This window comes from Erythrolamprus reginae, chromosome 5, assembly GCF_031021105.1.
Source record: "Erythrolamprus reginae isolate rEryReg1 chromosome 5, rEryReg1.hap1, whole genome shotgun sequence".
Lineage (NCBI taxonomy): Eukaryota > Metazoa > Chordata > Lepidosauria > Squamata > Dipsadidae > Erythrolamprus > Erythrolamprus reginae.
The window spans coordinates 99,634,667-99,649,243 of NC_091954.1; the positions used below are offsets into that span (position 1 = coordinate 99,634,667).

Here is a 14,577-nt window from a genome sequence, read left to right on the forward strand (position 1 = left end):
ATTGGAACACTGTTATGTCTCCCCTGTTCCTTTTTGCTAGATTAGCCATGCCCAGTTCCTGCAATTTGTCTTCATATGTTTTAGTTTCCAGTCCCCTTATAGAAGGGAACCTCATTAAATTTGCAGATGATACCAATAGCAACAGCGCTTAGACTTATATACCACTTCACTGTGCTTTTACAGTCCTCTCTAAGTGGTTTACAGAGTCAGCAAATTGCCCCCAACAATCTAGGACCTCATTTTGCCCACCTCAGTAGGATGGAAGGCTGACCCAACCCTGAGCTGGTTAGATTCGATCTGTCAAATTGCTGAAAGACAGCAGGCAGCAGAAGTAGCCTGCATTATTGCATTCTAACCACTGTGCCACTATGGCTCTTATGAAGCTGGCAAGAATAAGAAGCACACTAGAAGATAGGCTCAAGATCAGAAGGATTTTGACAGACATGAACAGTGGGCCCTATCTAACAAAATGAAATTCAATTGTGAGAAAGGTAAAGTTTTACACTTAGGCAAGAAAAACCAAATGTACAAGTATAGAATATGTTGTGGTTAGCTCTGGCCCAGCTCCTGCCCCAAGGACTGTGGATGTGGGGGAGACATCCACATGCTGCAGGCCTGTTTTGCCCCCGGCGGAATCTGCTGAAGAAGGCTCCTCTGACCAAGAAGACATGAGTGACAGGGAGGAGGAGAGTGGGGCAGACAGCTCAGGGGGAAATCAATTATCTAGCTCCTCCTTGGATTCGGAACAAGAGTTAATGATACAGCCACGCATGCGGAGAGCGATGCATAGGCAACAACTGAGATATTATTATCAAATAAAATGAGGTCACCTGTGGCTGGGTGGGGCTGTGGTAATTAGTGAGGCTGCTATAAATAGCAGCCTCTGGGTTTGGCCATTGTGGAGGATTATTTGATCGTTGTGTTTCCTGACTGCTTTACTGACTTTGACCTTTTGTGTGCTGATTTTTCCCTGCTTTGAAACTAAACCAGAGCAAAGTGTGTTTCACTTTGTGAAAGAAGAAGGACTGTGAATTGCCTCACAGCTGCAAACTAAGTATCACAGAACTGATAAGGGACTTGTACAAATTACCAGTTTGTTTGGAGACGAGTGCTCTTTGCTATACCAAAAGAGGGCTTGGTTTAAGTGAATTTTCATTATAAAGAACATTGTTTTGAATTCTCAAACGTGTGTGTGTGTCTGAAATTGTATCTGTGCATTTTTGGGAGGATTCTACCAGAGAGCTCGACAGAACAGAATAGATGGAACTTAGGTCAACAGTAGTAACTATGAGAGAGACCTTGCTGTCCTAGAAGACAATCAACTATGATGCAAAATTGTCCTAGTGGACAACTAAATATAATGCAAAAAACCCAATGCAATATTAATTGAGGGACAGAATCAAGAATGTGTGAAGTATTCATACCAATTTATTGCATTGGCATCCTTCAGTCTAAAAAAAACCCATGGTATCATTCTCTGGACTCCCCAGAGCATGAAGCCTGGGTATGTTAGTATGGACCCAAGCAGCAGATCCCCCCTCTCCACGTCTCTGAAATAATCCAATGGAATGGTAAAGGCCAATACGATTGATTCCAGCTATGTTGCAGGAGATATCAGAATGTGGCTGTACAGAGCCACAAACTGCTTCCGGGATTCCCGCTCAAGGTTTACTCCAGAAGCCTTTCCCAATGATAGATATAGACACAAGGTAGTGGAGGTTTGCAGTCAAGAGTTTCCTTTCTCCTAGTGGCTGACTAGGGCATCTTTTGTGTCTTGTTATGCTCTCAGCGTACCACATTGCTTGCAGAGACTTCCTTCATGACAGTTGACCTATTCTAGTAGGTTTCATCCACTCAGCCTGCCGGAATCTGTCTTCACATACTCGGGAATGACCCATCGGCTACTCTCAGCCTAGTTTGGCCAGCTTGTCAAAGCTTTTGCCCAGGGTGTGGCTGCTTTTACATGCTACAGCTACCAGGAGCCACAGGTGAGCGTCGAATGACAGTAAAGGTGAACAAGCTGCCTAAATGAACTGCTGTAAAAGGACATAACATCCTGGCTATTTTAGTGCTGCTTGCAGGTATTTTAATAGCACAAACATTAAACACTAAACTATTTCCCCCAATGTGAAATTCAATGTAAATTTGAAAAGCATCTGCCACAATATGTCACATAAGAAGATTAACAAATTGTAGAATCATGGACAGTCTGCAAAATGCCAAAGTGTTTTCCTCCTCCCACGTATGACTGCATAACTGTAACTTGTTACCAATTTATACTGCCTTGGTAAAATCACACTTGGAATATTGCATCCAGTTTTGGTCGCCAGAATAAGTACATCATTGTGCCTACCGTCCCTGTCCTATTGTCTACTTTTTATCATTACTTATCTAATGTCTTATATGTACAAATTATCACCCTATAATTGTTTGACTGACAAATAAACAAACAAACAAACAAACAAATAAATAAATAAATAAAATATAAATAAAATATAAAAAAAGATGTTGAGATGCTGGAAAGAGTGCATAGACAAACAACAAAGATGGTTAGGGGACTGGAGGCTAAAACATATGAAGTTGGATAAGTCTAGTCTAGTGAAAAGAAGGACTGGAATGACATGATAGTAGTGTTCCGATATCCAAAGGGCTGCCACAAAGAAGAAGGGGTCACCTATTCTCTAAAGCATCTGAGGGAAGGACAAAAATAATAATAATAATAATTTATTAGATTTGTATGCCGCCCCTCTCCGAAGACTCAGGGCGGCTCACAACAATAATAAAACAATGTAACAAATCTAAAATTGAAATAATATACTGTATATATAAAAACCCCAGCAGTTAAAACCATACAGCACACACATACCAAACATAAAATATAAAAGCCTGGGGGAGATGTCTCAGTTCCCCTATGCCTGGCGATATAGGTGGGTTTTGAGTAATTTGTGAAAGACAAGGAGGGTGGGGGCCATTCTAATGTCCGGGGGGAGTTGATTCCAGAGGGCCGCGGTCGCCACAGAGAAGGCTCTTCCCCTGGGACCCGCCAAACGACATTGTTTGGTCGACGGGACCCGGAGAAGGCCAACTCTGTGGGACCTTATCGGCCACTGGGATTCGTGCAGTAGAAGGCGGTTCTGGAGGTATTCTGGTCCAATGCCATGTAGGGCTTTAAAGCAATGGATGGAAATGACTCAAGGAAAGAACCAACTTAGGACTAAGGAGAAATTTCCTAAAAGTGAGAACAATTTTCTAGTGGGACTGCTTTCCTTCAAAAGTTGTGGGTCCTCCATTACTAAAAGTTTTTTTTAAGAAGAGACTGTACTGCTATTTGTCCAGAGTAGTAGGGTCTCTTGCCTGTGCAAGGAGTTGGACTACAAGATCTCCCAGGTCTCTGACAACTCTGTTCTGTTCTATTCTGTTGTGTTCTGAGACATGAATGTTGCTGGGGCAAATCACACAAAGGAAAAAGCAGTGAGCAGACAAATATGAATTCATGTCATTTATGCCTGTCTTTTATTTTTTATTTTTTTTAATTCTAAAGATCTTTCCCCCTGCATGTTGTTGAGGGAAAATCAATATTTAAAAACCTCAGGCTGTAATTCAGAATTTCCATAATTACTGTATACCCTCACATGCAAAAAATGACCCTGTCCCAGTGCTGAAGAAAGGCTGGTTATTTTGAGGTGAGATGGCATATCTTCTCCTTCACTAGCGCAAGAAGATATTTAGGTTTTTTCCATCCACAGACTTTTCAAAGATATTCTGTGAAACCCAAAGAATACATAATCTCTATTGTCCTACCAGCAGCAGGAAATTCTGAATGCCAAGCCAAGTGTACTGAGTGTACAACATGGGATGCTAACATCTCTCAAATCTTATGTTCAAAAGAGCACTTAGAGCTAAATCAAGGCAATACAAGAAAACAAAAGAAAAAATATATAAGATTCATTCAGAATTATTTCCCAAGACTTATCCCTTATTATAAGCGTATGGAAGCCTGCACTGGATCTTAATTGATGCCCTACGAGAGGGGTCAGCAACCTGTGGCTCTGGAGCCGCATGTGGCTCTTTTGGCCCTCTGCTGTGGCCTCCTCTCACTGGTTGGCACAATTTTGAGAGGCGCTTCCGGCTTATAGGGGCAGGGGGAAGCAGTGCATGTCTGGAGGAAACTCTATGGCAAGGGGCGGGTTTTCCAGTCAGCTCCACAATTGATAGGGCTTTCAATTAGGACTGATAGTGTAAAAAGGAGACTTTGGTGGGGGAACCGGACTTCCGGTAAGCTCCAGAATTGAATAGGGGGCTTCCGGTTAGGACCTTTGTGGCTCTTTGAGTATTTAAGATTGCCAATCCCTGCCCTAAGTTATAAAGCTCCATTTCTAGATTTTCTCCAGATAGAGATACCATTACTCATCAAGATATGATACACAGGTAGCACTCGACTTACGACCACAATTGAGCCCAAAATTTATGTTGCTATGTGAGACATTAGTTAAGTGATGCTTGATCCATTTTACAAACTTCCATGCCACGTTTGTTAGGCGAATCATAGCAGATGTTAAGTTAGGAACATGGTTATTAATGGCTTCTCCCATAACTGTTTGTCAGAAGCTTGCAAAAGCATGACCCCGAGACATTGCAACCATCATAAATATGGACTGGTTGCCAAGCATCCAAATTTTGTTCATGTGACCATGGGGATTTTGCAACAGACTTAAGTGTGAAAAAAGGGCATAATGGCACCTTTTTTCAGTTGTCATTGCAACTTTGAACAATCATTAAAGGAACTGTTGTAAGTTGAGAACTACCTGCATGTTTAATTTTGGAATGACAAGTTCTGTTGTGTGATCTGCAAGCTATGGTTTATACTGAGTACATATTGGGTAAGTCCAGCCAATCAAAAAAATATAATTAAATGCAATGTGCGAAACAGGTCTTTGCTTTTGTTTGTGCTTTGATCACTTCCTTGCTTATGAATCTCCAAAGGGATTAGGCAGGCTGGGCTGGCACTGTAAAATGAATGTTGAACTATCTAGCAAACCAGTGGGTTCTGTACTTTCACTCATATTCAGGACACAAAATGACGAGGAACACTGTCCCTAAGTCAATGAAGTCCTACATGTACTCACCACAGTCTCAGAAAGCAAAATTTTGCTTCAATCAGTTTTCTGAGCATGATCAGACTGGATTGTATCTGCACTGTAGCTCATTGTCTAGAAATTGTATAGGAGGAAAAGAAAACTTTCCTCTTAGTTACAATATGGCATATTTATGCATCAAATTTGCCCCAATGGCTGCCATCTAATCCGCCTTGAATGCTTAAACACTTGGCCAGTTACAATTATACAGCTATTAACAGTTTCTAAACCACACTCTCTCCCAACGTGGCTGTTAAGTCCTTTGAAAAAAGTTTGCTCTGCTTTAAAAACTCAGCACAATCAAAACAGAAAGATAAAAACATTTGAACTATAAACTGTTACAAATTGAAAACCAGATGAGAATTGCTACCTTAACAGCTGAACAAAGCAAGCATTTCTAAGAAAAACTGAGAATAATTCTGCAGTGGATATTTATAACACTGTAAGACAACCAATGTCACCACCATACATTTTTCAAAAGGCCCTGTTTTGGAATTTAGTGAAATAAATGTTTTAGTTATGCTTCTGCTTTATTAAGACATCATAAAGGAGAATAAATGGAAAATATGGTCTTCTCTTCAGAGATAAGCAACGTGGTGTTTTATACCCAATCACCTGCCACCAAACCTGTCCAATATAGTAAAAAACACACACACTAAAGTTTAAAACCATTGGATGCTTATTTAAGGTCTGTAGAATCTAGAAGTTCAGGAATGACCAATCACGGGTAGAGTGGGGGCTGCCAGATATTACTTAATGTAATGAAAACAATACAATGTATGATTTTCTATTTCTTTGTTCTGATTGCACTTCTGGATATGATTTATGAGCTTGTTATAAATTTTCTTGTAATGATTTCCTCTTTTCAGTTTTTAATATTTATATTCCACACATTCAGAGCCAATTAATCTTCACAACAATCCTGAATAATCGCTGGACTAAGAAACAGTTGCACAATCAAACTTTGCAGAGAATCTAAACAAAGATATCCCATGCCAAAGATAATATTTATTGTATCATAAAAGGCTTTAATTGTTTTTAATTGTGTTGGGAAAATTAATATTAGGAAATATTTATCCCTCTTTGTTAAACAGTTCTAGGATACAATCTTTTGGTTGTCCTATTTTTCTACTTACTAAATATAACTGTAGTGGCTAAGGCCACACTCCTATGCACACTTAAATGGACGACAAATAAGGCTGATCTCTAAATTTACATGTGTACAGCCATTCCATTGCTTTGGAAGTATAGACAGCTTGTCTATTGGTGAAAATTCTGGAAATTGAGATCTACACATGAAAGATTATCAGATTGAAGAAGGCTATTGTATATGTGTATTCACAGATTAGTCTTGCTTCTCCTTGTGTGCTGTAGGAGAGCAGAGATTCACATTTTAAAATAATCTTAGATGGATTCCCTTTTTCATTTTTCTCCATCTCTTTCCTCTAAACTTACTTATCCACAACCTGGAGTTTCCTCACTTGTGTTGGGACTTGATGTGAGTCACCTGCTAAATTTGTGAGAAACAATACAGGGGATAGTAATTGTAGCTTTTGCTATTTGTGACACAGATATCCATCTTTGTATAATATGATAAAGTTAAGTTAACAAAGTTTCTCTCAAGAAAAATAGGAGTGTTTAAGAAAGGGAGTGCTTATCAATTACATTTTCTTGGAAGACATTAGTGACACAATGCAACCTTGGGTAGAATTCAAAGTGATTTTTCCTCTGTTATTCTAATCATGTTTTCAAAAAGAAAAGGTAAGGGTTTGCCAGAAACCAGTAAGTGAATTTCAGTTTACTGGTTCCACTTCAGGTGTTTTTAATCTCTGTTAAATCCTAAATGTTTACAAGATTTTTAGATAGCCTCCCATCAACACATTTCTTAATGCTTAGTTCAGTATTAAGCCTATATGGCTATGCTTATTGAAGCTTAGCTCTCCAAATATTCTTAATGCGTATTAGCATGATCTGCAATTAAATAATTTTTTGAAAAATTATTTCCATTTTAGGAATGGAATGCTTCCTCAAAAATGGCCAATACAAGACTTGTGAACTTGATGCTTAAATACTTCTATAGGTATAGCACGAGTAAATTAGCAGGAGTAAATTTACTATAGCAGGAGTAAATTATATGGTTTCCTCTATAGGCCTTAATGTAAAAGTCTGGACAATGTTGTCAAGGGTCCAAAATATTTGGAGGGCACAAGATAATCTAGTCTTTCACTGAAATATGAAGGTCTGCTTTCACTTGTATCAACTACATGCATGTTTCAGTCAGTCATGGGTGCGACTCTCCAGAGAGGGGCGGCATACAAGTCTAATAAATTATTATTATTATTATTATTATTATTATTATTATTATTATTATTATTATTATTTATTGTTGTTGTTTTATTGTTGTTGTTGTTGTTATTATTATTATTATTATTATTATTATTATTATTATTATTATTATTTTCACTACTCCACTTTTGAGGGCCATAAAATTGACCGATACAAGAAAGAAAGGTAGCTTTTTCCATAGTTGGGTATGGCCCCCGGAATTGGTTGACATCTGGTGTCCTTCAACTCTCATCTCTGCAAGGTTTCTAGAAAGCTTGCTTTGGCTCTCCATGAGTACAGAAACATTGTTGGTAATTAAAATAATATTGTTGTATATGTGCATAATTCAAAGAACCAGGGAAGAAGTAACTTGGTAGCCAATTCCAGATTTAAATTTTTGTGTCACCTATTCTTCTTCCAAATCATGTTTGAGTTGGTAAACAATGAACATTTGTAACTCTGTTTCTTTACGCAAAGAAAACAGTACTTCTGCCAAATAATTTAAGGGCATGAACACTCCAATGTAGGGCTATATTTTCTAGGATCAGCTCAGTGTTGAGAGAATTTTATTGGCCAAGTAAATCCTATGGCTCACACTCCCTTTCTCTATGTCCTTGTAGCACCTCTTGGGGAAATAAACAGGAGGTGGAAGATGATGTTTGATTTCCTCATTCGGTTCTTGTTCACAGAATAGAAGTTATAAGACAAGAACAGCAAGTAAAAGCCAAACTCAAAATTTTTTGAGAAAGTGACTGGTAGAATATGGACCACTGTAAATTGCTATACATTTCTAAACATGGAGCCCCTGTTGATTGCTATATCAAAAAGTGCTAATCCCAAGAGAGCTGTTTTAAAAAACAGCAATGAAAGTATCAATTACTATAAGAATAATACTGGAAAAGCATTGCAAGCTATCCTCCACTAAGCAAGTACAATAGCACTGGTTGTTTTTTTAAAAAAACTACACAGTGTATCTTATTTTATTTAAGGAGCTATAAAAAATCGGAATCTTCTGTCTTAATGCATTCTTTATTAGAAGGACTGCCCATCCATAACCTTGTCATCTTCTTATGTTATAAATTGTAACAATAATTCTTTCTAAATTTATAACTCTTGTGTATATTTAAATATACAATTCTTCCGTAGTGGCCTAAGTTCCGTTTTTGAATTCTTGTAAGAGGTATATCAATCGCTCTCAGTCTAATCTATAAAATAGCTAAAACAGTTTGAGAACTGAAGAATTGCCAGGTCCTTAATCAGTGTTATCAAATCAACTGAAGTAAATGGGTTTAAATAACAAAAACACTAACATCAGGGTAAATTTTTTTTTTAAAAAATGAAAGTTTTCTCTTTTTTTAATGGGTAATTGATATCAATATAAATTCACCAAGTTAACCATAAATGTATCCTCATTAACCCCAAAATAATTAGTTAGATCCTGTTGCTGAGCTTGTATACTTATAAAAGCTTTAAAAAAATATATAGGAAAGCTTGTTTGAATTTTTTAATATATAAAGTAGATGCTGTATGCTTGAGTAAATATATAACTATTATTGTGTTTGTTTCTAGAGTATAGTACACTATAGTAAAATATCACTTTTGTAATGCAAATCAGACAAAAGTTCCTAATGCAATCTAATTCTTGCATAAGTACTAAAGATGCACCCTCTGTTTTACGACAAAATGCAGCCCTAAGTAGATATAAAGTGCATATGCTTTTAATATGCAAAACATAATAAGTCTTCTGTTTCAAAAACTAATGAACATTTGATTATGTTGATGAAACCTACTGATATATTTTTAAGAGGTTGCTCTCATTTACATGGCATCTAAAATTTTACTGAGAAATAGGCTCTATCTGCTGCATTCAGTAAGAATTATTCCTTAGTAAGCATAGTTACAATTTCAAAGTTCTGGAATTCAATAGATTTTATCCAACATGAGGCTGATTAAGCATGCATATATTCAAGATGTATCAGAAATTTCTTATTAATAAGCAATTTTTCATTTAATATCAGTTATTTTGAATCTGCACTTTGTGCTTGTCACACAACATTATATTTGTTTCACATGCTGGATAGAAACAGTTTTGTTTTAATAAATAAGCAAGAGATATCTGCTTGTAAAATGCATGGTGATTATTGAATGTTCTTATAAAAACCTGTAAACATCAATAACCGTGTTTCCTTAATATTGGAAAAGCAGATATTCACATTTAAATGAAATATATTTGAACACTCTCAATATGCCAGACAAAACCGGGTTCTCAATATTATAATTTCCAAAATATCAAAATTTAGTTAATAACTGTCTTCAATTGGTTTTTAAAACATGCACTTATATACACACAAACACAAACATTTGTGGATATACAAATATATTGTGTATATACAAATATTGTGTATATGTTTCTATATACTTCTGTGTTAGAGTCTAATTTGTTATAAACTAATAGCCTCAATAGAACCTTGAAAAAAGGCACAGACATGTCTTAAATCTTGATATGAAACCAAATGGGCCAAATTTCTTCTTGCCTCCAGTAAAACAAAAATAAAAAAATCTAGCAAATTGCTGAACCGTCTAGCAATTCCAAACTGATTTCAGATTGGAAAAATATAAATGTAACTGATAAAGCATCATTAAAGTACATTATTAGAATTTCTGACATCCTATCAGGGGTTTTATGCAGAGAAAAACAGAAATAACCAGTTGCACAGTTTGGAATTCATTATTTGTTAGCATCTTGAATTACACTCGTTTAAAAGTTATTAGACATGACAGGAGATAATACGACAGACCTGGGAAATTCTAGATCAACTTTACTGCAATGGGAGGACGAATCTCCCCCATTCAGTCTTAAAAGTTCTGCTCTACTTCCAATCAAATGAAATATGAGTTGTTTTCAGTATACATATTTTGACTGCATAGCATTATTCTGAAGTTGTTCACATTGGTACAGCTTATTTGTACAGTTATAAGAAGGAACCCTGCTCTTTTGTAAAGTTGATCCAAAATGATGAAATATGATCTCAGCCAAGAGTGGCAAAGAACTTTGACAAATAAAGTCCGAAAGCAATGTTTAAGCAAACAGAAAACAACATTTTCTTTCCTTCCTTCCTTCCTTCCTTCCTTCCCCTCTTTTTTCTTTTTTCTTCCTTCCTTCTTTCCTTCATTCATTTTCTTTCTGCTAAATTTTGAGACACCAACACCCTACAAGTCACATTTGCCATGCGATCTCTCCAACTTTCAGCCTGGTAAAATAATCTCATACTATTGATTACTCCTGAAATATAACTCCTTCTTATTCCTGCTAAAGAAGAGTGTCTCCCTACTAATTTTATAGGTTAATTTGAGCTAATTAGACATTAACACAGTTACCGCTAATCATGTATCCCTGCTTGGCCTCAGCAGTTAATGAATGCCCCCATTGCTTGACAGATATTATTAAGTGATCAGAAGAGCTAATTCACCAGTTAGCAGCCATTCTTCCTTATGGGTGAATGAGGAGAGGGACAACATGGCAGATACAACCCTCAATTGTTTTAGCAGGCATTTCATTGTATAAAGTCAAATTCACAGCATGTTTCATGATAGATTACTAAGTCCCCATCCATATTTGTGTTGGAATATAGTAATAACAATGTATTAAACCTGTATGCTGCCTGACTTTCGAAGTCTCTTATCAGAAAGAGAAGCTCACATTATGGAAAATCATTTAGCCTAAAAAAAGGATCCTCCAATCTGTTTAATATATATGTTGGCTTGAAATATTTTGCATCACATATTAAATGTATGTATAATTGTTAACTGCATGTGATTCGTGTGACATGACTGACTTTTTTCTTCTTCTACCACTGCATGCTACGTAAAGAACAAGTAGCTATTTATTTACAAGTTTGAAGAAAGATCAGTTTCCTAAATATGAACTAGAAGTGGCATAAGATAAAATAAACACGATTTTTTTTTTAAAAAAAGTTGTTGGCAAGTGTACAGATGCTATTACCGAATGTGAAAAATGTAAACATCAAAAAATAATGAGTTACATGGCGTCCACTCCCAATCCGGTGAAGCTGCTGGAACGACTGTTCCATATTCTATATGTGTTTCTCCTTCAGTCTGCCATATGTTTTGTTATTTTTAGTACATGATCAAGATGCAGGCCTTAAGCCAGCCATTCTCCCCCTCCCCCACCTCTTAAATCCATTTGGATTTATTTATTATATTTTCCTTCTTTTTCTCCCCCACAGCTAAACCTTTACTATAGGTAAAAATAAATTGAGCACAACACTGCCGTTTCCTTTCTGAATTGCCTGCACAATCTCAGGACGGATCATTTTTCTTTGCCAACCAGACAGCAACATTCTGAATGTATATTTCATTTGCTAATGGCCTTTTATTGCTTCTTTACTTGAACCATGTGGTCGGCAAGAAAACTGATAGGGAGGGCCTAGTTTTTCTGTTTGTTCAACCTTCCTCTACATATTTAGTGGAGGGGGGTGGCTTAAGAGGTCACAGCTTAAAAAGATAGATGGCCACAAATGTAAAAGAATGCATATGTTATTTTGCCCTGTGAATTTGTGGGTTGCTGTAAACAGCAGAGAAGATAACAACAAACAGACTACAGTAAGGACCTGATTGGCAAGAACTGATATCTATTGAAGATTTGTACTTACTTGTCATTTTATTTACCGTTTTATATAAAGGTAATTAAATAAACTAGCAAGTATGAAAACTACACTTGATTTACAGAGCAATCCTCTATAACTTTATTGAGAAGCATGGTCCATTGAATTCACTAATACTGCCTTCCAGGTAAGTATTTATGTAAGCACCTACTAAGAAATGCGTAGTGAGGATTGCAGACTCAATTTTTAAAATATAAAAATGGATCAGGTTGTTTTCCACAATAAGAAATGGTAGTTTATTAATATGAAAAATACTGATACAATTTTTAACAAAATCAATCAACCTCAAATATACCATCCTATTAATTTTTGAAAGGGCAAAATTATAAATTACTTTCTATTCAGAATTTATAGTATGTATTTGAAGCAAAGACACAAAGACAAATACTATTCCATTCCAAAACAAAATCACTCAAAAATTTCTATCCCTCAGAATTTAAAAAGAACAAATATAATTATATTTTAGTTTCCATCATGCTTGATGAGCCTAAATTGTCAACAAAACAGTGAAACCAATTTTATTTAATAATTGAGAACAAAATTATCCATGTCCACAAAACAAAAAAGTCTCACAAATAATAGGTAGCAAATATCTAAATCATATTGGTAAAGATGTTCTTTTAAAAAAAGCTTTCCATTTCAGGGATGTGCGCCAAATATTTCTAAAATTTAAAACTAAGAATTAAACATTGCAGTTAATCACATATTAATTTGGAAAAATTAAAAGCACAGAAAAGCAGAAAAAAAATCACACGTATATATAAATAATATGTATCCCGTGTTTCATTCTTAAAATGTAGTCAAAATTGTATTAACTTTGGTAGAAATGCTTTTGTAAACACATCTTTTGCTTTTAAACTGTTCCATCTCCTTCACACCTCTATCCAATAATTACACTAGCACACATTGACAACTTGAAGTTGGCTGCTATTTTGTTTTGTCCGCTGGAAAGCTGCTAAAAAAGAAGTTCAGAAAATGTTCATTACATACCTGATCACTTATTTGACATGCAACAAGATTAGGCTGATAGTAGCATCCAGCAAATTTGATATACTTTAGCCAATTTCCTACATCTGGCTGGCTGGCATCAATACAGAATTTCACATTGTAATGCTCATCCAAGATCTAAAGAGAAAATAGAAAACAAGACATCTTTGTTGTTGCTTTGCTCTCATTCAGCTAGTTTGAAAATAAATCACAGTCCTTCAAATAAACAAACAGAAAAGAGCTTAAGTGTGTTTATAATGAAGTATGCTTCTTGAGTGGACTTCACAAAAACAATTAAATAGGCCCCAGTAATTAAAAGAACAATTACTCTGTCACAGATATACCTCTTGCAATATATTTGTCTATAATCAAAATGCAGTTGAAAAATCCTAAGAGTTCTTTAATGAAAACCCATATGAATAGTCCTGACTTTTTACAAAATGTTAGGTTTAGTTATTGGCAAAGAAATGCGTAAGTTGCTTCTTAACAGCTTACATTTAATATATGTTTTCCAATTCAAAATTTCATGGGTTAGAAAAAAGACTAGGTTTAGAAGAAGTAATTGTTCTTTAAGTTTTATATAATATGTGGTCAAGGGATAAGGCTGCAAGAATTGCCTAATAACAGGGGCCCTTTTATACCACACCAAAGAAAATAAATACAATGAAGTGTAAACACTTATACAGAATGTAGCTGCTTTCGGCATATGCCCTTAAATTGATTTAGATGAAAAAAAATTGCAAACTTAATGTGACAGATTATATTAGAAAAAATAATATACCATAAGAATATTATGATAAAATCCTAAATATTATAATGTAACATCACAATTTTCCTGTCTAGAGGCATCTGAGATTTCAGCTAAATATGTCAAAATGCACATTTAAGACTCTTTAGTGTCACAGATTTTCTATGTCAGATTTTAGACAAAACCCCATGGTAAAATTTAAAAAACAAAACAAAACTACCACCACTATCAACAACAACAAAACATCACCCAAAACCAAACCAACATGGGAAATTGTAGAAGGGAAGAGATTATGCAAAGACTGACATGTAAAACACATGTTTAGATCCATAGCAATTCTTGTTTTTGAACTGTATGTCTTAAGAATCCTGGTCATCTCATTTAATAAAATCCCAAATTAAGTTTCCTCTGAAAGAATAAACCATCTCAGGTCCTAGCTCTAATTCTGCAATTAAATGAACCTAGTAGATAAAGCTATGTTATTCTGGATCACCTGAGATTAAAGTCAAATATTGGAGGGCAATATGTTCCTAGCCCGAAAGCATTTTTCATCAAGAGTTCAGGTAAATCACCCAGAAGCAGTTTTAGATCATTTACTCTTTACAAAACTTCAAGAGGCACAAAAGTCCAGGGCATAAGGCAACGGGAGCACTAAGAAAGTGCTTCTTGTATATGTTTGGTTAAGCAGCAGGCACTT

At 35.7% G+C, this 14,577-nt stretch overlaps 1 protein-coding gene across 17 annotated transcripts in view; it reads right to left on the minus strand.

Moving 5' to 3' along the window:
• Positions 1 to 14,577, minus strand: part of MECOM (MDS1 and EVI1 complex locus) — a 732,881-nt gene that overhangs the window by 74,711 nt on the left and 643,593 nt on the right. For all 17 annotated transcript variants that reach the window (XM_070753599.1, XM_070753600.1, XM_070753598.1 and 14 more), the window contains one exon: positions 13,136 to 13,270. In XM_070753599.1, the coding sequence (XP_070609700.1) occupies positions 13,136 to 13,270 (135 nt within the window). The remainder of the gene's footprint in view (positions 1 to 13,135; positions 13,271 to 14,577) is intronic.